The sequence below is a fragment of the Osmerus mordax genome, chromosome 16 (genome assembly GCF_038355195.1).
Source record: "Osmerus mordax isolate fOsmMor3 chromosome 16, fOsmMor3.pri, whole genome shotgun sequence".
Lineage (NCBI taxonomy): Eukaryota > Metazoa > Chordata > Actinopteri > Osmeriformes > Osmeridae > Osmerus > Osmerus mordax.
The window spans coordinates 12,729,514-12,752,917 of NC_090065.1; the positions used below are offsets into that span (position 1 = coordinate 12,729,514).

At 47.3% G+C, this 23,404-nt stretch overlaps 1 protein-coding gene across 9 annotated transcripts; it reads right to left on the reverse strand.

The window, feature by feature from the left end:
- Positions 1 to 1,092: 1,092 nt before the first annotated feature.
- kif1ab (kinesin family member 1Ab) lies at positions 1,093 to 22,466 on the reverse strand. Of its 9 annotated transcripts, none has more exons than XM_067252342.1 (49): positions 22,226 to 22,466; positions 20,738 to 20,924; positions 18,841 to 18,914; positions 18,472 to 18,651; positions 18,293 to 18,361; positions 17,779 to 17,957; positions 17,446 to 17,557; positions 17,248 to 17,325; positions 17,044 to 17,109; positions 16,907 to 16,924; positions 16,714 to 16,792; positions 16,508 to 16,586; positions 16,172 to 16,314; positions 15,949 to 15,987; positions 14,705 to 14,835; positions 14,430 to 14,509; positions 14,155 to 14,230; positions 13,958 to 14,037; positions 13,664 to 13,770; positions 13,417 to 13,500; positions 13,117 to 13,297; positions 12,902 to 12,974; positions 12,662 to 12,752; positions 12,347 to 12,495; positions 11,825 to 12,003; positions 11,341 to 11,478; positions 11,087 to 11,205; positions 10,890 to 10,975; positions 10,531 to 10,666; positions 10,242 to 10,428; positions 9,982 to 10,072; positions 9,722 to 9,840; positions 9,541 to 9,596; positions 9,341 to 9,449; positions 8,709 to 8,775; positions 8,530 to 8,614; positions 8,305 to 8,410; positions 8,007 to 8,030; positions 7,753 to 7,867; positions 7,432 to 7,565; positions 7,199 to 7,260; positions 6,945 to 7,090; positions 6,596 to 6,784; positions 6,331 to 6,402; positions 5,413 to 5,522; positions 5,157 to 5,276; positions 4,688 to 4,880; positions 4,338 to 4,456; positions 1,093 to 4,227 (listed from the first exon to the last, which is right to left on the reverse strand). In XM_067252342.1, the coding sequence occupies exons 2-49, from the start codon at positions 20,841 to 20,843 to the stop codon at positions 4,188 to 4,190; spliced, it is 5,076 nt and encodes a 1,691-aa protein (XP_067108443.1). In that variant the 5' UTR covers positions 20,844 to 20,924; positions 22,226 to 22,466; the 3' UTR covers positions 1,093 to 4,187. The 9 variants fall into 9 exon arrangements, with proteins under 9 accessions (XP_067108443.1, XP_067108442.1, XP_067108445.1 ...); XM_067252341.1 differs by having other exon boundaries at positions 12,644 to 12,752; XM_067252344.1 differs by lacking the exon at positions 15,949 to 15,987.
- Positions 22,467 to 23,404: the final 938 nt, after the last annotated feature.

The window sequence follows — 23,404 nt, forward strand, 5'->3', positions numbered from 1 at the left end:
AGCACCCAATGTACCAAACCCCTCAGAGAGGGGGGCCTTCTTAGTGTCAATAATTTAAGGGGGGGGATTGGATGTCCAGTAACCGGAAGTAGACCTATGGCCATGAGGATGTGAAGAAAACCAGGACTATGAGTTGGCATTAACATGATACAAAGAAGGGCAGAAATACTGCATGCATGATTGCATGGGCATTCAGAGGAAGCTTGACAGTTTGCCATTCAGCCAGGCTGATGAATGAGAGACTTGGCTGTGTAGGGATGGGAGCTGGGGGGGGGGAGGGGGGGGTTGTTTTGTTCCTGGAGTGAAGGAGACCAAAACTAGTCAGACGTCTGACGCGAGCTTTAAGTTAAAATACATCAGAACAGCTTTTTCCTCTTGACAGGCAGGCACACTGTGTAGAATGGGAATGCAGTGAACGCCTGTATTAAAGTGGGCGTGTACACAACCACACACACACACACAGGTATGCACGCATGTGAACAGACATGAGCCCACACACACAGAAGAATGAACACACACACACACACACACAGACACAGTGAAATATTCATTACACATACAACAGAATGTCTTTCCAAACTAGTTACAAATCACAAAGGCCCTGATCTCTCAATCGGGTGTGTAACTTCATCTGTGCAGTCCACAGACAGGTGCTCCTCACCCTTTCTTTCAGACCCATTGTGTCAAATAATAAGCACAGGGTTTATGTCTGTGTTATTAAAGGATTAGTCTAAATGGTCAGCCTGTGCTGAGAGCATTATCAATAATGGAAGCCCTCACAGGTGCGGACTTCTCGGCCACACCAACACAGAAACACTGTCCTGCTCAGAGGGGTCACCTGTCAGGGTGCACAGGGGTATCTTTAAGGATATCAAATCTTACCTAAGTTGAGAAGATTCAGAAGCAACATAAGATATATGATATGGGCTGGGAAGGGGATCCCATACCTTAAGCAAAACAAGTCGTTTGAACACTGTAATACATTTTACCTGCTGTAAATCTATCAGATCTACAAACCCACTGAGTGAAAGTCAACAACACACAAAGGCAAAATCCACACACACACACACGACACAAGAAAGTGTTGCATAAGTTTCACATTTATTTAACTTTTTTTGACAACGTTGTTACCTGTCCACAAACATTAGAAGACACCAGAACTCCAGTACACTCAAAGAGAACGTGAGCAGAGAACTGAGATTACATCATCATCATCACAGGCCAGTTATTCTAATGGTAGAAAGGGGGAAGGGAGGGTTAACATGATTCGTGTGATTGGACTGACCACAGCAATCAGGTTTTATATACAAGACACCGCCGATGACAAGCTATAGTGAGAGGCATTACATGGAGGGGGTTTCTCAACAGGACCGAACTGAAGAAACCTGACGTTACAGTAATAGCAAGCAGAGAGGAGAGAGGGAGAGAGATAGATAAAGAGGTAAAGGGAGACATACAGAGAGAGAGAGAGAGAGAGAGAGAGAGGTGTAGTGAGGGAGCTGGATCTACATGCTCAGATCCCAAAATATGGCAATAAAAAAAATTAAAAAAAATCCAAAAGAACCTACCCATAATCTTTTACACGGTATAACCAGTTCACAGAAATATTGTTTTTTTTTCAACTTGTGATGTGATTTCCTTTTAAATGATGTAAAGCCAGACATCCTAATGTTTGGAATAAAAAGCAGACAAAGTCATTGGTCAACTGTACAGTAAATGTTTCAGATGGTGAAGTGATGAAAGCATACCTTCGAACAAGACATCTCTCTTTCAAAGGATTTGAACCACCCTTCCTCATCTTTCTATACAAGCTTCAGCTTAAGAATCATGATATTTGATCAAAATGAGAACTCGTGCTTCTTTATAATTTGGTAAATAGTCCAACATATCATATCCGTCTTTGAACAGCAACAGGAATTCATAAATAAAGCTATGTATTTTTTCATTGTTCTAGCACGCAACATAACAACTACCAGTGCACATAAAAAGTCATACAATATAAACCAAGGTGACCAGAAACTAACTGGAAATATGTATTTGTTGTTGGGCTACATTACCACTAAACTGCACTACACTCTGACAAAAACATGATACAAGTCCTTTCATATTGCTAAATCAAGACCATGAACTGTGTTGAGTGACATCATGTCCTTCAGTCATGGGGAACTGAGAATGCTCTACAGGTTGGCTGGCCTGAGGCACACTGAGACCCACAACTGTATATTGAACCAAATATTGACCATCGCAGTATCAACAAGGACAACAAATCACAATACAAACCTGTGGTTGTCTGGCCACGTCTTGGACACAAGTTCACAGTATCATCTGGCAACATCGTATTCACACAGAACCACCAGACTTCGATGCCATTAGTGTTTGTAAATTGCCTTTGTGCAAACTGCTAGCAAATATGTATTTAACATGTCTATCGCTCATACAGCACACTTTAGACAGTAGTGGTCACCTTGGTAAGAGTATGGATTCAGAAACATTAAACCACTTCCCAAATCCACATCGATGGGATCTCATATAATATCAGGAGGTTTATACTGTGTAGGTTCAGATACAAGCACCAGGCCGTAAAAAAAAGCAAAGCAAGGAATGTTTATATGCAACTTTACACAACGATTAGCTGTACTACACGTCCTATATGTATGGTATTAGTCTATATGGATAGTATTCAGCCTGAAGGATAATATGGATACGCTGTATCAATTATAAACAGGTTCATAGTACAGTGAATAAAATGTCCTATACATAGCAGTAGTAGCACTAGGAAGGATGTGTCAGAGGTTGATAATATGTCTGGAGAACAGAACCCAGAGAAGAGAGGGAGGCACTACCTGGAGCATATCAATGCACTTTCACACTTCTTCCTTCTCCCTGTCACTGGAATACAGGTCCATGCTATTTCACAAACTCATCAACAGACCTTGTTCCCGCCTACCTTCATTGTAGCTGCTCTGGGTGCTTCCTACCAGTATACTGAACTAACAAAGCAGACATTCGGGGTCAGAAGAAAGGAGTGGACGTGGTGGGCATTGACGGGGATTACAATCTATGTCACGCTGATATGAGAGAGCGTTTTCTGTCTCAGACCAAAACGCTTTGGTTAGAACAACTGAGTAAATGAACGAGACATCAACTCAAGATAATAAAGTGCCATGCGACAAAACTGGTCAGTGATTCAACTTAAACACATCACAAAAAAAATGAATTCAATTGTGTATAGATACAAATAATATTTGTACAAAACTACACAAGGCGGAAACAAGTCAAGGGCACAATTCACTGGTAAGTTAGGCAGTGTGTGTTACATGACAAGTCAACACAGTGAGCAACATGTAAATATGGAAGCTAAACAGCTCCCCCATCGCCCTCTAAGGTCCCTATGTCCTGATACAGACCTGTCACCAAAACCCAGGAATCTCTTGGTACACGGACCAAAACCTCCACCATATGCTGTCTCAAACCTCCAATATGAAACTGATGCAACGTCTACATGGGCTGTAGAACCCAACCATTCCACAGGTACAGTAATGTGTATACGCTGTTCAGATAAGAATGAGCTTGATAAGTACTGCTATGTTTCCTGCACTAAACACACACAGACATGTCTTATGAGGGCTATAAAAGGGATATACCATGTCACCACTATCTTTATCATGTGACTACAGCGTTAATAAGAAATACATGAACAGTTTAGGGACTGGGCATCATATACAGGTCAAAGGGATGTATGACACTGGAAATGGCAACAAGTCAGACTAGTCTGCTATCAACAAGGTCTTGCCGTGTAAATCTTCTTTACCTATCTTCTGACAATGACCGCTGGTCTAGGGAACTGTCGATTCTACATGCACATGACAGAGGACCATCACAACCAGGCCGAACACCTAGCAGAGGTAAGCCCCACTGGGTGGGCCAGTCTTGGGTTAGTCTAACATGAGTACCTATGGGTCTTAGTTGGATTGGGGCACTGGAGAGACAGCATGAGGGGTCAGGACACACCGTGCAGGTTCTGAGGTGGCTACCGGGGGGGTTGCAGAGGGGTTCGGGGTGGGGGGGGGGAGCTAGGATGGGTGCGAAGGACAGAGTAGGGGACCTATATACATAAGAGGGTTATTGGGGTCAGTTAAGCCTTTAGATTGTGTTTGTTTGTTCTTTCCAACAAGGGTGTGCACTCCTCACATCCTCTGGCCCGACTTTCTTCTGGAGAGCTTAGACCTTGAGGAGGGGAGTAGAAGGTCGGTTAGCGGTTTGAGTTTGTGGAAACAGATCAATGGTCTGCCAAGGTGATGAGGGCAGTGAGATATTGTATACTGGGATCACCTCACCTGATGGTTCCAGCCAACAGAGGGTTAAAAGCATACAGCCAATCATGCATCTCCTTGTCGTTGCTGGCTTGGAGCAGTATCCCACGATGCTCGGTGCACACGGTAAAGGTGTTTGGAGTCTAAGGCACAAAGAACCATCACGACCCACACACTGACAAACAACCATATCAATCATACCAATCATCCATCCTGAAATCCTCCTCACCTCATCATTCAATACCATCTCCACGCCAAACACAAAAACCTCTTAAACAGCCAGAATCCCACTGCTCCAAAACACATTTGCGGTGCTGCTTGATTGATTGTGAGGTGTCGTTATGGTGTAACAAAGTAGTCCCGGCGAGTATTACCCGGAGCAGGGTCTGCTTGTCCTCGCTGTATTCCACCTGGGCGGAGGACAGGTTGATGACAGCCCTCTCCACGCTGTCCCTCTCGCTGCGGTACAGGTACACGTAGGGCCGGCGCACCACCACGTAGCGCTTCACCCAGCCGCTGGTGTGGGGCTCCAGGAAGTGCAGGTAGCCCTTCTTAGACACGATGGGACTACAGCCCCGCACGACACAGGGACAGGTCAAAGGTCAAATATATATACAATACTGTGCAGAAGTGTTAGGCACCCCGGATTCTTGACACAAATACTATCTTCAAGGTGTTTTTTCTTGTGAATTTGTGCTGCAGATATGCTGTATGTGCTACAAATATATATATGTATACATTATATTTAATAAGCAGCAGTACATTTCTGGGTGTTTTCCTACTGATCCCAGATTCATGTTCCATCATGATGCAGTGCGTAGTGGGTTGAGGGAGGGCTCTGACCTGACACGGATCTCCTGGATGTCGGGGACAAAGGTGCAGCCACGGGAGGCTCTCTTCCTGTCCACGGGGCTGTAGGGGTCCAGGTCTGGGGTGGAGGCTCCTGAGCTGGGCTCCGTGTGTCTGGACACCACACACCACCACTCTCACCATCTTCATAACACTTTTTGAATTGATTGTATAATGGCCTCACAGACTTCCTGGTTATGATTTGGATGAACAGGAATATTTGGGGGGGGAAGGGGGAACTAACACCAACCTGATGTCATAGTGTCCTTCGACCAATGAGGGACAAGTAGAGGATGGAGTGAGCGTGCTCAGTCCGGAGGAGGAGGATTCCCTCATCAGCGATGCTGACATCTCAGACAGCTGAAAAACACACGCACACACACACACACACACAAATACACACAGAGACACACACAGAGACATGCAATAACATACAAAACAAACACACATGCAGGCGTAGAAACACAAACAAATTCACAGAGACACAAGTACAAACAAAAACAGACACACAGAAACACATGTAAACATATAAGCAAACACAAACACGCACATACATTGAGAACATTTTCTGTAAGTCAGTGGTTCTTATGTATCTTATTTTGAGGACCGGCAAAGTAGACTAATGCTAATTCCAGACAACAACGACAAACACAAAGGTAACCGAGCGCCCCTTGCTTTAGTTCACCAATCGAACATGCCGTAGTAATGTTAGAAAAAGAGAAGCCTGCCATACTCTGGGGGAGAAGGGAGGGGGGCTAGAGGGGTGGAGGGGCTAGAGGGGTGGGGGACGGGCGGGTAAGAAGGCAGGAAGGGCAACAAAATAAGAGGGAGTTGGGCAACATGAGCAGAGTAAGGTGACGAGGTGAATCACAACATGGGTTCCTAGGGATAACACAAAGGTGTGGTCGATGAGAGGCCATGTTGGTAGGGGAGGGGTGGGGAGGGAGGGAGGGGCGGGGAGGGAGGGAGGGGGCTAAGATGATGATGACAGATGATCCTCGGCCAGGAGAAATGAAAGGAATGACTGAATGAAGGGGAGCGGAATTGCGATGAGTAGAAAAATGGGCTTTGGCCTTCGGGGGTCCGGGGGGGTTTCTTGTGAGACGGGACAGGGTGAGTGGAAGTGAGTTGGAGGGGGGCATTAATAAGGGGCTGGGCTGGGGCTCACCTTGCTCTCACTGGCACTGCTGCTCACCTGGCTGTACTCCCTGTTGAAGGTGTGCATGAGCAGCCGCAGACACTGGCACAGGAGGAGAGGTGGGGGGGGGGGGGGGGGAACAAACAAGTCAATCAGGTGAAAACCTCAAATCCATCCCATACAAGTATAAGTACAACCACGAGGCGTTGTGCAATTTATGATGTCTCTATGACATGACTTGGAGTGGACGTAGGGTATGCGTGGGGCCTAGGAGAATCCAGGGACTGGTAGTCACCTTGGCAGCCAGCTCCCTCTGCCTCTGGCTGGGGCTCTCCAGGGGGGGGATGCCCCCAGGGCTATGGCTGAAGACAGGGCTCTTGGCGAAGTCGCTGATGTCATTGCTCTTGCACAACACGTCCTGTCCGGCCTGCAAGGTGGCCTCCAGTTTCTCCCTCAGGAGCAGGTAGTGTCTGGTCTTCTCAACCTGAGCAAACACACACACACACACACAAAGAATGGATGAGACACCCCAAAATATAATGCCGGCACCTCTTCTTTGCCGCTAATCAGTATCAAAACGTGATTGGAGCCAGCCTGCAGTCTCACCCCACCCCCAATGAGGACCCACCAATCGGACCCCTCACCTCCTGCAGTAAGCTGAGCTTCTCCAGCTCCCACTGGTGGTCCAGGATGAGGCTGTCGCTGCGCGGCCTCCAGCCCGCCAGGTTCTCCTCCCCGCGGACGTACGCCACCGAGGTGTCCAGCACGCGCCTGCGTCGCCGCTGCATGCCTGGGGGGACAGGGTGGACACAGGGCGAGTTGAATACGGCCTCGCCACACGGTCCTTCTCTTCGCTCAACCCCACCGCAGGTCTGAATCTCAGGACAGCAGCTCTCACCTGGACTCCCGTTGTCAGCTACGTGGCAGAGGCTGACTTCATACACCCCAGTCACACGGTTACTGAGGAGAGGAGAAGAGGGCGAGTCAAACATTTCCTTCAGGTCGGGCTGGTGTCGTTTAGAGATGGAGCGGATGTGTTTACACAGAGCCTAGCCACTACAGGGCTGGCCAGGCCTGGCGTGTGGCTGACCAGAGGGCGAGCTGTGGTCAGGGTTCCACAGCTGAGCCTACCTCTCGGAGGGCCTCAGGCAGCCCGTGCTGAACAGGTTCCTGATGGAGCGGGAGGCGGGCAGCTTGGCGTCCCGTGAGTAGAACACCATGCAGAAGTCCTTGGTGATCACCGTGGGCTGAGTACAGTTCTCCATCTGCAAGAGAGCGGGACGGCTCCAAGGGTGAGAACCTCATTCGGATACCTCTTCACAACCCCAACACCGTGACCTTGCACAAACGGAACGACGACGTTTCCAGGGGACGTCGGCGCAAGCTGGAACGGTCTTACGAGAGACCTGCAGGGATAGTGCTCAGGCCCCTGGCGGTGTGTGTCGTGTTTACCTCGAGGTATGCCGAGAGGGTGATGTAGATCTTCTCTCCGTAGGGAGTCACGCGGTTCAGGAGGAGGGAGTTGTGCATGGAGCTGTCCCACGCTGCCTCAAATCGGTAGAACGTCCTGCGGGTGAGAGTCGAGATAGTTACCATGTGCCTGTCTAGGTGTGGGTGTGTGTAAAGGAGAAAGTAAGCAGTTGTGAAAACAGTGAAAAGAGCTGACAGAAGTAGTTGGAGCTATGAAAATAAGAGCAGTATTATACCTATGGTCATCTCCCAGGGAAACACTGTCACAGGCAAAGCATAAAGAGAGAGAAGCAACAGGTTATGAGTTAAAAAGGGAGAGAATAGAGGACATATTTATGGAAGGGGGGGAGGGAGGGGTGGATATTGCAACATTGACTAGGCGAAAAGCTGGATAAGTCATGCTATTTATCGCAAATGTGAAAGAAGAAATCCACGACTCCTCATGGAATGGAGCTGTGGAGGAGATAGAGCGAGAGCGAGAGAGAGAGAGAGAGAGAGAGAGAGAGAGAGAGAGAGAGAGAGAGAGAGACGTACTTGTCGTCGTGCGAGGGCCAGATATAGCCAGCAGACAGGATGTTGAGAGACAGGATGTTGGGATCGATGATGGTCTCGTCCGCCTCTGGGGTGTTGCGGATCCGTCCTGTCACAGGGTAAACGATCGTTGTTATGGTGACATAATGTTTGGATGACAAAAGCTCACATAGAGGAACTGTATTTAATGCACAGGTAGTTCCCAACCCGGTCCTCCTCCACACTCACCAACCACCAGCTCCTTAACCTCCTTCCACTCGACATCATTTCCTGTTTCGTGCGCTATGGTAACCGTGATCCTCCTTTGGATTCCCTGTGGAGAGGACACCATCAAACAGGATGTGAACATCACACAGGAAGTGAACGTTGTGCTGTGTAACATGTCCAGGTGGGTGGGCAGGGCTGACCTGGTGGAGCAGGAAGGTTCCGTGGCAGGGCATGCCTCCTCGGTGGTCCACCACGGCAGGGATGTAGCTGTGGAGAAGTACAGACACACTCATCACACTGACCAGACCACCAGCCACAGTATGTCATTGATATAATTCGACATTTTGAATCCCTCACAATCAATGAGTGGGAGCAGGGAAAGAGCAGAGAAAACCACAGATAAAATATACATTTTTGTCTTTGGTCACCTTGAAATTGTTTTGAATGTCATTCAGAGTTCAGGAAAAAGAGGTTTGAGGGGTAAGGTATAAAGGGAGGCGTGGTTTGAGGGGTAAGGTATAAAGGGAGGCGTGGTTTGAGGGGTAAGGTATAAAGGGAGGTGTGGTTTGAGGGGTAAGGTATCAAGGGAGGCGTGGTTTGAGGGGTAAGGTATAAAGGGAGGCGTGGTTTGAGGGGTAAGGTATAAAGGGAGGCGTGGTTTGAGGGGTAAGGTATAAAGGGAGGTGTGGTTTGAGGGGTAAGGTATAAAGGGAGGTGTGGTTTGAGGGGTAAGGTATAAAGGGAGGCGTGGTTTGAGGGGTAAGGTATAAAGGGAGGTGTGGTTTGAGGGGTAAGGTATAAAGGGAGGTGTTAGCAGTAGGGGTGCACTCACTCTCCGTTGGCCTCCAGCTCACAGATCTCGAAGAAGGCCATGAGGTCATATTTGGAGTGACACGGTCCGGCGGTGGAGCGAGTCAGGGTGTTCAGCTTGGTGGCCGGCACTAGGATAGAGGAGCAGGGGACAGTCTCAGGGCCTAGTTGGCACTTAAGGGCAGGAAACAGCCCAGGATGCTCTCGTAAAGAAACGCTCACCTGGTTTGGACAAGGGCATAACCCTGGGGAACTGCCTCCTTGAAGGTCGAAGGGGACTGAAAGAATAAACCTCACTGTTAAACTTGAAACAGTCCCACGGGTCTTGACAAACGAAAGCTTTGAAACAAGGAGAGGATCGAGCATGATTAAGGTTGATAAGGAAGGTTTGAGGTCTCCTAACCTGATGAGATCTTTGCAGAGGGGCGGGAAAGGCTGTTTCTGGTAGTGGCCGAACACCTCAAAGACGATTGGTTGAGTCTTGATGTACTCCACGAACGACTTGGTGACTTCCACTGTGATCTAACCCGGTGACAAAACAAACCATATCACAAGGCATGGTAGTCAAACTTCTGGTATGGTAGTTAAACATCTGCAGTTGAACAGCGATTAAAAAAAGGCCACGATTGTTGCCGTCTTTGTTCCACTGCATGAAGTGCTTACATTCTGGACATGATAGAAGCCAAGTGGAGGTCCTCTGCCTGTGTTCTTCAGGGGTTCAGTGGAGAACGCCTCGTCATGACGGTGGATGAAGCTGCAGGAAGCCAAACCATAACAATTACTGTGACTATCAGAGCCTCTACAAGTCATGGAAATACTGCCTTTCAATATCCTTCCACTGTATCTCAATCCCAATAGCTCACGGCATTGAGCTAAAGTTTAAATAAAGGTAGAGTAAGAATGAATAGGTTGTGTGGACTTACTTGAACTGACAGAAGATGTCTGCGTATTCGGCGGAGATGCTGGACGCCTGCAGCACGGTGACCCTGAAGGTGAAGGTGCTGCCGATCCTCAGGTGGGACAGAGCCTTCTCCTGGCAGAGCTCCAGGGGGAGGTCCAGACCCGGGCCCAAGATCCCCTTCAGAGGGCTGCTGGGGGGCTCTGGAGTGGCTGGACCAAACACACACACACCAGCACACAAAGGTCAGATAACATAGATCTCTCTCCATCCAAGTACCGTTTATGGGATGTAGACCAGGGCGTTTTCCTTACCTGCACAAGTGTTGTTGTTGACCTCATCAGCAGACACTCCTATCTCTGAGTTCTGGCCCTCCCCCTCCACGATGCGCAGCTCCTCCTGGGAGGTGTTGGAGTGGGACATAACACCTGGACATGACTCCGTCTGAAACTGACCAGGAAGTACACCATACCTCAACACACTGGCACGAGCTGCACGGAAAAACCTCAATTTTGTGCACCATATCCATTATATCCCAGTTCAATTGACCACATTTTGGAATACTTTACACATTCTGGAATCTCTGGTTTTCTACCATTTGTATTTAATCGAATGGTTATTTCAGTGTTTTCATTTAACTGCAACACAGTTCCAAACAGTTCCACTCTGGTACCTTCTCAAACTGCTGGTCTTCAAAGGAGATCTTGGCAGTGCCAGACTGCCTCACCCCCGAGCCGTAGTCTGGTGCCTCCTCGTCAGCTGAGGAGAGAGGAGGGGTTCCACATTCAATCCCCCTTCATCCAACAACATGGGGAACGCCTCATCAACCTCACCACAGCAGATGTCTGCATCCACCCTGACCTGCAGTACCTGAGATGGCCTGCACCGCCACGCGAAGGAAGCCCTTCACCTCTCCCTTCTCACTGACGATGGCTACGCGGTGCACCAGGGGGACAGGGTACAGCAGGTTGCTCAGGTACACAAACGCCCTGGTGGATAAGAGAACGGGCAGGGTCAGAATCACGTTCATTGAAATGCAGTGTCCTAAAAACGGCTTAGTTCTAGTCTCTAGTTTGGTTTCTTTTTCCGGTGAGCGGTGCATGGAAGGAGGGCCCGGGCCTTACCTGCCCACCAGACGGAACCATGGGAAGCGGTCGTAGAAGGGGTCTCCTCCGGTCAGGGCGTGGTCACAGTCGTCCACCGCACTGCTGGGGACCTCGGCTGCTCGGTCGTACATCTCCCTCATCAGGTCCAGCCTCTGCCTGCAGGGGGCAGTAACGCACCATAACACACAGTGATGACAGGAAGCAACAGAGAGAGAGAGATGAGAGAAGCCTACAGAGCCACAGGAAACAGCTAATTGTCATTAGAAACCTTACCTCCTGTACGAAAGGTGCTGGTTCATACTGCTTAACTGCTGTTTTTACAAACTAACAACTTCACTGGGCTCAGTTTTAAATAGAGAAGCTCAAATATCTTGAGTATATCTGAAAAGTGCAGCATACCCCAGCCAAAGCACTTTCATGGTGTGATGATAAAGTATTTCCACTGATTGGGCCAATTAACCCTATGAATTCAACGTGGTCATACAGACGCAGGCAGACCTACCTGAGTTTCTCCAGGGTCCAGTAGTGTGTGGCCCCGTTCTTCTGATCCTGGACCTCCACAGCTACGATGGTGCGAGGGAAGGACCGTCTCTCCCTCTCCTTGGCCACGCTGGGGGGCAGGAGGTCCGGAGGCAGCGGAGAGTACAGCGTGTCCGTCAGCAGCACGAACTGGAACTGCACCTGCAGGTACTAAGTGTGTTAGCGACAGGCTGGCCTGGTCTACTGCGTTCGACCAAATCGATTTTCTTCTGAGCCAAATGTATTTTTTTCATGGTATAAAATGTGAGAATCATTGATTTTTCTGAGACATTTCTGCTACGACAAATCCAATTTGACTAGTGTGCTAGGTCATTTCTAGGTACAGCACACAGTCCGTAGGTTTTTAAAACAGCCCTAAAAATGACCATAGAGTCTATATTATGCTGTCTAAATGTAATACTGAATAAGTATTTAACATAATCCAAAGAAAAGATGCAATCATTTAACAACCTATTAGCCTACAAGACAATCAGTGGCAGCTGACCTTCTTCTTGAGCTCCACACTGATGGCGTTGGCTTCCTTGAGGAAGATGGCGTTGCCCCAGAGCAGGTCCCTCAGGGAGGTGAACTGATAGAAACGCCACTTACGGAACGCCCACAAAGCCAGCTCCGTCTCTCGCGTGGTCCAGGGCACTGTGGAATAAGGGTGTCGTTGCTAAATGCTATTCTGTCGTTGGCACTATTCATTTCGCATATTCACACGCCACCGTTCCACCGTCTGACAGTCTCAATCACCTTCATGTAATATCTGAAACGTAGTGCGTAATTTAAAATGGCTTACTGGGAAAGACGGGCTCACCTTCCTCTTCAGGCTCCTCTTCCTCCTCTGGAGACTCGAGGTAGCGGGAATCTACTTGCTTCTGAAGGGCCTCTAGTTTACTCTCATAGTCCTGGGATAAACCCCCATGGAGACAGTTGTACATCACAACATGGTTTGTCGAACACCAACCCAATACATGTCTGCTATTTGCTACATATCTACAACCTCATGTGCTTTCATGTGCTTCCAGTGAGTGTCTAACATGGCGGCCTCTCTCACCAGTCTCTGCTGTTCCAGCAGGTTGCTGGCTTCCTCCCTCTCTCTGCGGTATTGATCCTCCAGCTCTTGTAGCCTGCAAGGGGAATAGACATTAAAATATCCACTCCACTTTGAACCTTTTCAGACGATCTCGACGGTATCAAAAGACGATTCCCTCTCCAGTGCGTCTCTCACTGAGCTTGAGGGAATGTACAGTGCAGTGTGTAGGCGTGTACCTCTGCTCCATCTCCTGCTTCATGTCGATGCCCTGCTTCTCCAGCAGCTCTCTCTGGGCGAAGGCCCAGTCCACCGGCTCCACAGGGGTCTCTGCGCAGGGGGTCCTCTCCCGCTCCTGGCGCGCCTGCTCCGGGTCGGTGAAGCGGAACACGTGGCTCTTACCCATGATGATGCGGGTCCCTGGAGAGCCAGAGAGGCGGGTGGGGGGGGGGGGGCATAGGTCAGGTCAAGGGTTTTTTATAACGTCGCGTAACACGTGTTTCATGTTTTTTTCTTGAAGGGAGTGTCAAGGGACGGACCTGATCGTAGAACGGTGGGCGTGGTCACCCTTTTCCCGTTGACGTATGTCTCTGACCCCTCACAGGGCTCCAAGGTGACGATTCCTATTGGTGCACACCGAGAATCAGGAAGTAAAACACCAGGTGACTCGGCAGATTCTACCGATCCTTGTCTATTCAGACCACAGATAAGTGGGCAGAAAACCCAGGGCACATGGGAAGGGAGAGCAGTTGCTGGATGTGTGTTATCACTCTCCCCCAGTCTTACCTTCCCCCCCTGGCCCTATGGAGCTGGTGAAAGTGCAGTGCTCATCCTTGATAAAATGGCCGCTGAGTACGATGTCCTGACGACTGCTGGCGTCCTCTCGGCCAACCCTGGAAAAGCAGAAGATGACGTCATGATGACGCACACGAGAGAGAGAGAGCCTTTCACCACTGTATGACCGTTCCATCACCTATGCTACATGGCTAAAGGCTATACCTTTGGCCACACCTATTTGTATTAGCAGATTTGAGGCACTATGATTCATTAGATAGATTTTCGGAGAAAGCCAGGTCTTACTTGGTGATGCCATCTTTGATGTAGTACAACAGACACTCTGACATCAGAGGATCCTCGTTCAGGTTCACCAGGTGGGGGGTCTGAAACAAAGAGGACTCTGCTTGAAATGACATCCCGATATCACCAGGGTCCATTTGGTCAAATGTTGAACAGCTGTCATGATGGTGGCTAAGGGAAGTGCTTTTGAGGGCTCTGACCTTCTTAGGGGAGAAGACGCCGACTGTGCCTCCGTCCTCCCGCATGGCCACGCCCATTTCAGCCAGCAGAGCCTCCCTACACAGAGCACACAGACACTGTTAGATACGAGGCCTCTTAGAGATACCAGCCTGTTCCGAGATGATAGGTCGGTTTAGAGACTGTTAGAGATACTAGTTCTGCCCTAGTTTGGATCTTCCTCTGTATACTGTATCTGTCCTAGTCCTTTTTGAGACTGAAATGGAAGGGACCATAGACACCATACACCAACACCAACCTCTCCATGCGGATAGCTTCAGTCCTGCGCAGCTTCTCCTCCCAGGTCTCATTGAGCTCAGCAATAATCTTCTCTGTTTCCTGGAGTTAAGTGGGAACGGTGGTTATGGTTAATGGGGGCCGTGGATCTTAAGTCATCTCTTTTATTATCGATATTTAGTTCTAGATTAACACGGACTGACTGACAGACCAACAAACTGATCGCCTGACAGACTTACACCCCCTCCCCCATCCCTCTCTTCCATCCCGCTCTCTCTCCGCCCCTCCTCTCCTAACCTTGAGCCTCTCGATGGCCTCCTCGCTGGCCGGGCTGAAGATGCGGTCGTGCAGGTTGCTGATAGAGGCTGCCCGGCTGGACAGGGCGGAGAGAGAGGGGGAGGGACTCATCCCCGTCATGGCATGGTTCACTGTGGAGAGATCACCCCTTTGATTGACAGCCTGGCGATTATTGACAAAGTTCTTGTAATCGCACAAGTCTGCCAGAGAGAGAGGCGTGTGTGGGAGAGAGAGAGAAGGGGGGGGGCAGACGGCAGGGAAGTGAGGAGAGACATTGGGGTGGAGAGAAAAAACGCAGAGAGACGGATATAAGGAGAAGAGGGAACACAGGGAGTACAAAAAAAGAAGAAGAGAAAGCTCAAAAAATGGATCGTAGAAGCAGGAAGATGCTTACCAAAGCCTTAGCAGACAGAGCAAAAAGAGCAACTCAAACTGATGGGACACGCAGAGCCATGAAGACTGTCAGTTAGTCAGACATTCAAATGCAATGTACATCCATTATTACAAGCTCAAGAAAGCAATGTTATGTGTGGCTGGTAGCAAAGGTAATCCAGCACATTACTCTCAAGCCAATCAACAGTGGTCTGTCTTTTGGGCCTGAGGCCAACAAGCAGCATCATCCAAAGCTGTAAGAGCTAAAGGGGAGGGACATTAGGAAGGGATTCTAGGCAACAGGGCCTAGGAAGCAATGTAGCAGAGTCCATGCCAGACACCCCATGAAGAGTCGGACGCACAGCTCCTCCACAGTAGAATCACAGACTATGGGAAGTTGAGTCATTCTCGTTAACTTCATCTGGTCGTGATATTATAAAGCACTGGCAGATGAACGAGACTAATTCAAAGCCATGCCTGCTATTTTGGCTTGTAACTTCTTACTTTGAGTAGAATAGTCTTGACAAAACACACTGAGATGACAACCCCCAATGATGTCATACACACGAGCTAGCTTCTTTCTTATATGGTTTATAAATGTCTGTGATTAGTACAGAAAAAAACAATGTATAATCTCCCAAAAAGCGTTGCTTGTTCAAATAGTTCTTAACAGAAAAACAAAGACATTAACCTTTGAGGAAGGATAATAACATCCCTTCACTGTCAACTGCGCAAGATAGCTCTATGTAGTAAACCTTTTATGGTCATATGGAGACTAAAACTCACTATGGGGAATTAGGACTCTACTGTGGTAATGTGCTAAGCTTCATTCTGTTAGCTGCAAAGGACAGGGCTGTCAGATTTATACACACATTTCAAACCAGTTATCACAGGACCAGGACCCGGATATGCTGAGAGAAGAGAGGAAAGAGAAAGGTGTGTGAGATACGCTCACGCACGTACCTGCGTAGATTCTCTTTCTTTTGTGCATGGTACGTGTGTGCTCGGAGCACGCGCTTCGGAGCATGTGAGTGTGTGTGAGTGTGTGTGTGTGCACAAGAGTTGCGTTGGCTCTCCCTGCGTGTAGGCACTCACTCTCTATGATGTCCCCCAGCCCCTGGGAGTAGAGGAGGTCCTTGAGGCGAGACACTTCCTCCTTCAGCTCACGCACCAGACGGTTGTTGGGGTCCTCGTTGATGACGGCGTTACAGCGGATCTGCTTCGCACGGTCAGCATACCTGGGCGGACCCAGGGCCATACAGGGAGACATCGGAACATCAAACGTACTCTGGAGAATATTTTGCTTATTGCTCCATGTTCACCATGAACTTTCGAATCTTTGTGATATTTGTGGCTCCTAAAATATCTCCATTTTGGCTTACTTTTATGTTTACAGGCGTTCACCTAGCAGATCTTTTGTCCAAAGTTTACCTGAGGGTGCTCAGGGTCTCGTCATAGTTGATGTCAGCTGGGCTCAGGGCTGCGACCATGGCTGTGCGAGAGTTCCCTCCTGTAGACGAATGTAAGAACAGTTGTAAAGGGAAGCGGAAATGTGAGCTGATAAGATAGGATCAAGTCATTCCAAGAGGAAACTCTTCAGTAATTCCCTACGGAGAGGAAGTTGAGAGAGCACATACCTAGGTTCTCCCTCAGTAGCCAGGTTAGAACCGAGTCTCTGTAAGGGATATGGTTCTCCACTTTCTTCTTCTTCTTGTTCTGTTCACAATGACACAAAGGTTTCCACGTCAGGAAAGCATTGTTGCTTTCTTCAAACCTTCAAAACAAAACCACGTGTTGAAATAGGAATGAAAAATTGATGAAATAATGTACCTTATTGGGTGCCGAGTCCTGTAAAAAGGAAAAATAGGACAGAATTTAAAATCTGTAACACTGCTGAAGTTAGAATATTTTACCAGTTGACATCAGGTCACTTCATCCAAAATGGTAGAAATGAGGAAGGTTCTCACCACTTCGGCTAAAGCAGAGATTACTTTTCCCAGCGTGGTCAGGGACTTGTTGATATTTGCTCCCTCCTGAAAAGGAAGATTGAGGGCAATGGTAAATTTGGAAAGTTAGGTTCCTACAACAGAAGATGAGAACAACCTCTAAACTCCAACCAGGGTGTTGTGAAGTTGTACAAAACCCCTTCCCTGATCTGGTCATCCTCTCACCTTCAGCCTGGTCCCTTTGGCTCCTGTTGAGTCAGCCCTCTCACTCCCAGCCAAATCCACCAGGCTGATTTTGCTGACCTGTTACAATAATAATCATCATGTGTCACAAGGTGAAGAAAATAACGCAAATACTGGGGAATGTTACTATTCCTTCACACGTGTATGACACTGTGAGTTTAGAGGTTTTTTGGCCTGCACCTTTTCTGTGGTGTTCTCACTATCCATGTCGTGTTTCCTCTGTGTGAAGATGATGTTGAAGACAGCGTGAGAACGGCTGCTGGTCTCGTTCATGTTGGTGGCTGCCACCGTCCTGGAGAAAGAAGGGAGAGACTTAGGATGTCCACTCATCCATCGTGTACTCATCCATCGTGCAACCATCCGTCTATCGGCTCAGTCCTGCCAGCATCAACTAGTCTGTACCTAAATTCTCTGTCAGGCGTTTGTTCATTGTTTCGTTTGTTTGTTTAATCTTTTGTTTGTTAGTTCAGTCATTCATTTATCCATTCATTCAGTCATTCCCTCTCCCGTTACCTGGCCTTGTTGCCAGAGTCCATGAGGTCCTGAATGTCATTGTAGGAGGTGACGGCCAGCTTGGACAGGTCCTCCACGTAGGGCCCCATCAGGGGGTGCTCTCGCACACGCAGGTTCCCTTTGTTCTTGGGATTGAGCAGGTCCCGCACACGCTCACAGTAGATCTCCATGTAGCTCACCTGGTAGAGGGCAAGAGGACACCAGGTCACAACACGTTTAGGATTTCCTTGTCACTACATATCAATGTCAATGATATCTTTCATATCGATATCATGCTGATTCGATAATAATCTTGCAATGTAATAATAATATAATAATAATGCTCTTTTTGGCTGTTGGCAGTTAGATCAAAATGCTATTTTTATATTTTCTGAACCAATATAGAGAATTAACCTCAGGTGATTCACATTGTTTAAGCCTTAAATTAGCATTAACTTCAGTTTAAAGTTAAAATTGAAATCAATGCATTATTAAAGGTCTCAATCCCCTAGAGACTGCAAGTGGGATAACTGACCTCCACAGAGTAGGATGTGCTGTTGTCGGTGTTGCTGTCATTAAACTTGGTGAAGAGATCCTCACACATCTGCAGGAGAAAGAGAACACACATTCTTTGCAACAAACTCACAGTGAAAAGGAATTGATGGATTGGATCTCCTTGACTCAAAAGTCAAAGTATTGTCAGTCTTAAAGTACCAGAGGGATGATGCCCTCCTGGTCCTTCTCCTGCCGGCCCATCATGGTGTAGCTCTTCCCTGCTCCGGTCTGGCCGTAGGCGAAGATGCAGACGTTATAGCCCTCAAAGGCATGCAGCAGCATCTCCTCCCCGATGTCCTTGTAAACCTGCTGCTGGGACGCAAAGTTGATGTCCTCCGGCTGCAGAGGGGGCAGAGGGCAGCACAGACACACACACACACACAGGCAGGCACATGGAACAACACACACACAAACAGACATACACACAGACAGACAGACATGTAAAGAAATAGGAATTGTGTTTTGAGATCTTTGATTTGACTAAAATAGTTATATACTTCAAATGTTTATGCATAATCTGAAACTCACCGTTGTGTGTGACCAGTAGGAGTAATCAAAGTTGAAACTTTTGTTCTCTTTTGGTTGCTTGGGGTTTATGATCGCTGAAAGGACACAGCAAGTAACTGAGGTTAGAAATGTTAAATCAAAGCGAACAATATTCACCAAGTAAGGTATTTCCATGTGGCTAATGATTGCTATTAATTGTGACCATATGGCACTTTATGGTGTTTCTTGACTGTTTATGGGCAGTATAACAAGTAAAAAACATCTAACAAATCCACCAATAAATAAACACATTAAGATTATGATTTTTTAACAGTAAATAAGATAATTAACTATTAACAATTGTTTTATTATGTCTCTCTCTGCTGTGTGTTGTGGCAGACTGGAGACTAGAGATTAGTAATGTGAAGCAGCACTCTCCTCATTTTAGGGGAACTGTGTAGCTGGTGAAATCTAAAACAAGGCCAGGCATTAGAAGGAAACTGAGCAGTCCTTTATAAGCTGCGTGTACCTGAGCACAGAGGCACCTGAACACCAGAGGCTGCAGCTGTGTCCAGAATAGGTGATGCAGCTGGTTCTACAGTGAAGCCTGCCTGAGCCGCAGTCTGCATATTACTATCTAGCTATCTACTCTACTGAGAAAGACACTGTATGAAACACAGTGACCCAGTGGAAGGAGGCGGCAGGGTATCTACACACCAGTATGGGATGGGGAGAGAGAATTAGAGACCTTGTTGTATTTTGATGTTGTCAAATAAAAGATTCAAGTATACCCAGGCCTTAATCTGTGGCTTACTAAAGACTGTGGGAATGAGGTCATTAAACTGCCACCGGCCACAGAGCAGCAGAGAGTGCAAAACATACAAATGGGTGCACTGCAGACACACACACACATTTACACACCCAACGGCACATCAGCTGACTGTGTGTGTCAGCCCACGCATAAACAAGGAGGCCTTTCGCACCCTGTGGCTTGCGTGATGAGAGATGAGCGCTAGTGAGGTCACAACATCCTCCACACACAGACAAGCCTGGCCATGGACTGACTGAATCCATTGTTTTAGCCCAAGCCACCATGCCACATGCCCCGCTGCCCACTACCGTGTAGCCTCACCTTCAGACTGGCCCATGCAGGGTCAGCATTCTGACTCCCTTACACATGTACCAGGCTGATGGGAAGACCAACTGGATGTATATAAACATCCATGTGGATGTATGGGGGTCAGATGGCTGAGCGGTGAGGGACTCGGACTATTAATCAGAAGGTTGGCGGTTCGATTCCCAGCCGTGAAAAACTATGTTGTATCCTTGGGCAAGGCACTTAACCTTACTTGCCTCGGGGGGAATGTCCCTGTACTTACTGTAAGTCACTCTGGATAAGATTTGTCTGCTAAATAACGAAATTTACTTAAATACTGCCAATATGCAATAAGGTGGAAGAAACAGACAACAATAAGTGTCAAAAGCATTCATTAAAAAAATATGTAATAACCTACATGGATTCAGATACAGATCCTAGAATGATCACCGGCCAAAACCTTACTAAAAAACATACATCTTAAATGCCTTATACAATCAGACACTAGTGGTAAATATTTAATCAAACAGCATGCATTATTTATGTTGACATCGGTGCTTCAGGTTAGCGGACTGGAAATGTTTTGAAAAAATAAGTGGGAAGACTACACTCCCCATGTTTTTACTGCTCATTGAACTCAAACAAAGACAATGGAGAACTATAAAGTATTGATTCATATTCATTCAGGGACCCAATAACCAGTGATTAGAAGTGATGCTGTGGTACAACGCTTTGATTTTTGTCAGGCAACAAATAAGATAGAATTTGAGGCCAAAACTGAGGCTTGGGTCGGCTATACCAGTTCAACTTGAAGCCAAAAGCCTATGCTGTGATGATACTCACTTGTAGTGTTCCCTGACATCTGTATGATGCACTTGCTGTCCTTCCCAGTTTCTCGAGAATTGAAGGGTCGGACCCTCACCGCCACCTTTACAGAGGCTCCCGCCATGCTGCCTTTGAGTGGGGACCTAAACCTCGCCGGGGACAGACCTGTCAGGAGGGTGGGCTTGTCGCCAGGCAGACCTGACACCTGTGGATACAGATGGTAAAGTGTGGTTTGAAAAGATAATGGTGTCACTAAATGTCAGATTATGTTAAAAGTTTTTGAATAGCCTGCCACTTCCATCAACTCATATAGGCAACTAGCCTAAAAATAAAGGCAGGACGTCTATCTCTTCTTCTCGACAACTGCGAAATAGCCTTCATGGTGTGAAGAGGACTGCTTTAGACGCTAAATATAACAAAATCACTAGTTTCATATGAATTGTTACGCTCATGCTTCATTTGGGCTACCGCGGTACTACAGTCTGTCTGATGAATCAAGCGATTAACAAAACACATCATCAAACATGTAAATCATCATCAAACAGAAAAACAACATTGTAGCGTGTTAAAGCCAACAATATGAGAATCCTGATTTTAAAAACTGCCTAAAATGGCTGCTTAGTACGTATAAGCTTGGGTGACATCGAGTGATATCTTGGACACTGGGTAGCATCCCTTGTTTATCCATTCCCGTTAGAGCTGCAGTTAATATTCCGATTCCATCTGCTCGAATGCACCTGTCGTGCGTAAATACAGATTACTTGTATTTAGAATATTTACTGATGACCTACATCGAGGCGTCAACAAAATTATTCCTGCGTTTTCATCAAATCACTGTTGCAATAACGGCAACAACGCGTCTGCGCGATTCTTCCCTGACCATTCATCCACGCGAATTTTTTAAATAGGCTATCTTATCAGCCACAATATCCAGACAAATTATTATGGGGTCACAAATTTTTACATGGCACAATTTATATGATTACAGAATTGCATATTGTTATGGAAGACTAGTTTATCTTTACATTATAGGTACCTAACAGCCCAATGTAAATATTGTCACCTCCATTTTGCGCTGCCGCACCTCAAAAACACTGCGCTATCGGTGATACAGGCCCTCTCAATTTCATCAACTGTAGGCTGGTCTAAACGTCATTGAAGTCGTACCACTTATTTATTGCTGTTCTCTTCTTGACAGGTACAATTTCTTTGTCCAGATAACAAATGACAATCAGTAAGGCCTACTATTCGTAGACTACATTGCCTTTTACAATGGCAATTAGAAATATTGTATAACTCTTAATGACTGGGTTACATGGATTACAAACCCAACCTCATGGGCATGTCGCAGTATCCTGTTGAGATCCTTGTTTACCACCCTGAAATGAAGAAGGGCCACAAGATGGCCATCTATATACCCCCTCAAGACATAAACCCAAGGAGCACCTCCCGTGGTGTGTCTGCGCCATAGAACAGAACATCTTAGAAAAGGATAGCTCTTCTTACCTAACCACCACCACTTCCTCGACGACCGCAGTGGGTTCCTCCGTCTTCCTCTGCCCTCTGTTTTTTTGTTCCTCTCCTTGATCAGCTAACAGCCTCCCTTAGTGTATCCATTCATGGAGAATCCACCCAAGGCAATAGAGAGAGAGAGAGCTACCCTAGTCAGTGTAGGGTTGGGTGGGCGAGCACGGCCTGGTACACAGTGGTGCGTCAGTCCGTCAAGCTGTGCTGTGCTGGAACGAGGAGGGAGCAGGAGGAGGGGTGGGGGGCAGATGGGTAGAGAGATGGATTTATGGATGCAGGAGCTGCGCTGTGAGAACGCCCCACAGTCTAGAGCAAAATGGCTGAGGAGGCAGAGCCAAGGATGCTGGGAGGCAGTGATGACATCAGCGTCCGCATCATCAGAGTGGGAGAGGCAGAAATGATGCAGCACAGAGAGAAAGACAGGGAGAGGTAGAGATGGGAGGAGGGAGATGTAGAGAGATGGGAGGAGGGAGGGGACCCTGAGGGAGAGGAGGGAGAGATTAAACGTAGATATGTGGTACTGTGGAGAAAGAGGAAGTGTGTGTGTGCACACTTTTGTGTGTGTGTGTTGGTTGTGTTTGTGTGAGTGGGGGGGGGGGGTTGATAGACATATAGAAGTGAGGGAAAGCAGAGGACAGACTGGTACCCAAGGATGGCCCTCATTATAAAAAGCAAAGATAGATTACGGATGTATACAGTTGTTTTTCTCTGACCTATATAGGGGCTGTGTTTGTATCCAGAGTCAGTTCATGCCTACTAAGACATTCTTTCAGAGTCAAACCATTGTCATTCAAATTGAAGAATCCAGTTGTGTGGAAACTCTAAAACAATGCAGGTCATTGTGTCTCAAAATGTAGCCTCTGTGTTAAACAAAATATTTTATTTATTTGTTGACTTGACACAAAATGTAAATAGTATCGATTAGATATTGCTGTTACAATTGGTTGCGTAATAAGCTTTCATTTTATGGTAGATTGGTCACTTGGTTGCTTTTACAATTGCTCAAAACAGTTTTCAGTTATCTACATATGTTGCCCTCTGTGAGCATCCGATGGTGGAGCATGCTCAGTGTGAGCACCCCATCTGCTGGACAGGATCCCCAGCTGCACATCACAAGCCTTTCTCAAGGGGACACGCTGTACAATTGTACACAGAAGT

Coding starts and splice junctions, on each gene's coding strand:
- kif1ab (XM_067252336.1), bottom strand. CDS start 20,843: ATGGCGGGAGCCTCTGTAAAGGTGGCGGTGAGGGTCCGACCCTTCAAT. Junction 15,988..16,171: donor GCTGGGGGACATCATAGAGA/GTGAGTGCCTAC, acceptor CTCTTCTCTCAG/CATATCCGGGTCCTGGTCCT. Junction 8,031..8,304: donor TGGCCCTCGCACGACGACAA/GTACGTCTCTCT, acceptor TGCCTGTGACAG/TGTTTCCCTGGGAGATGACC.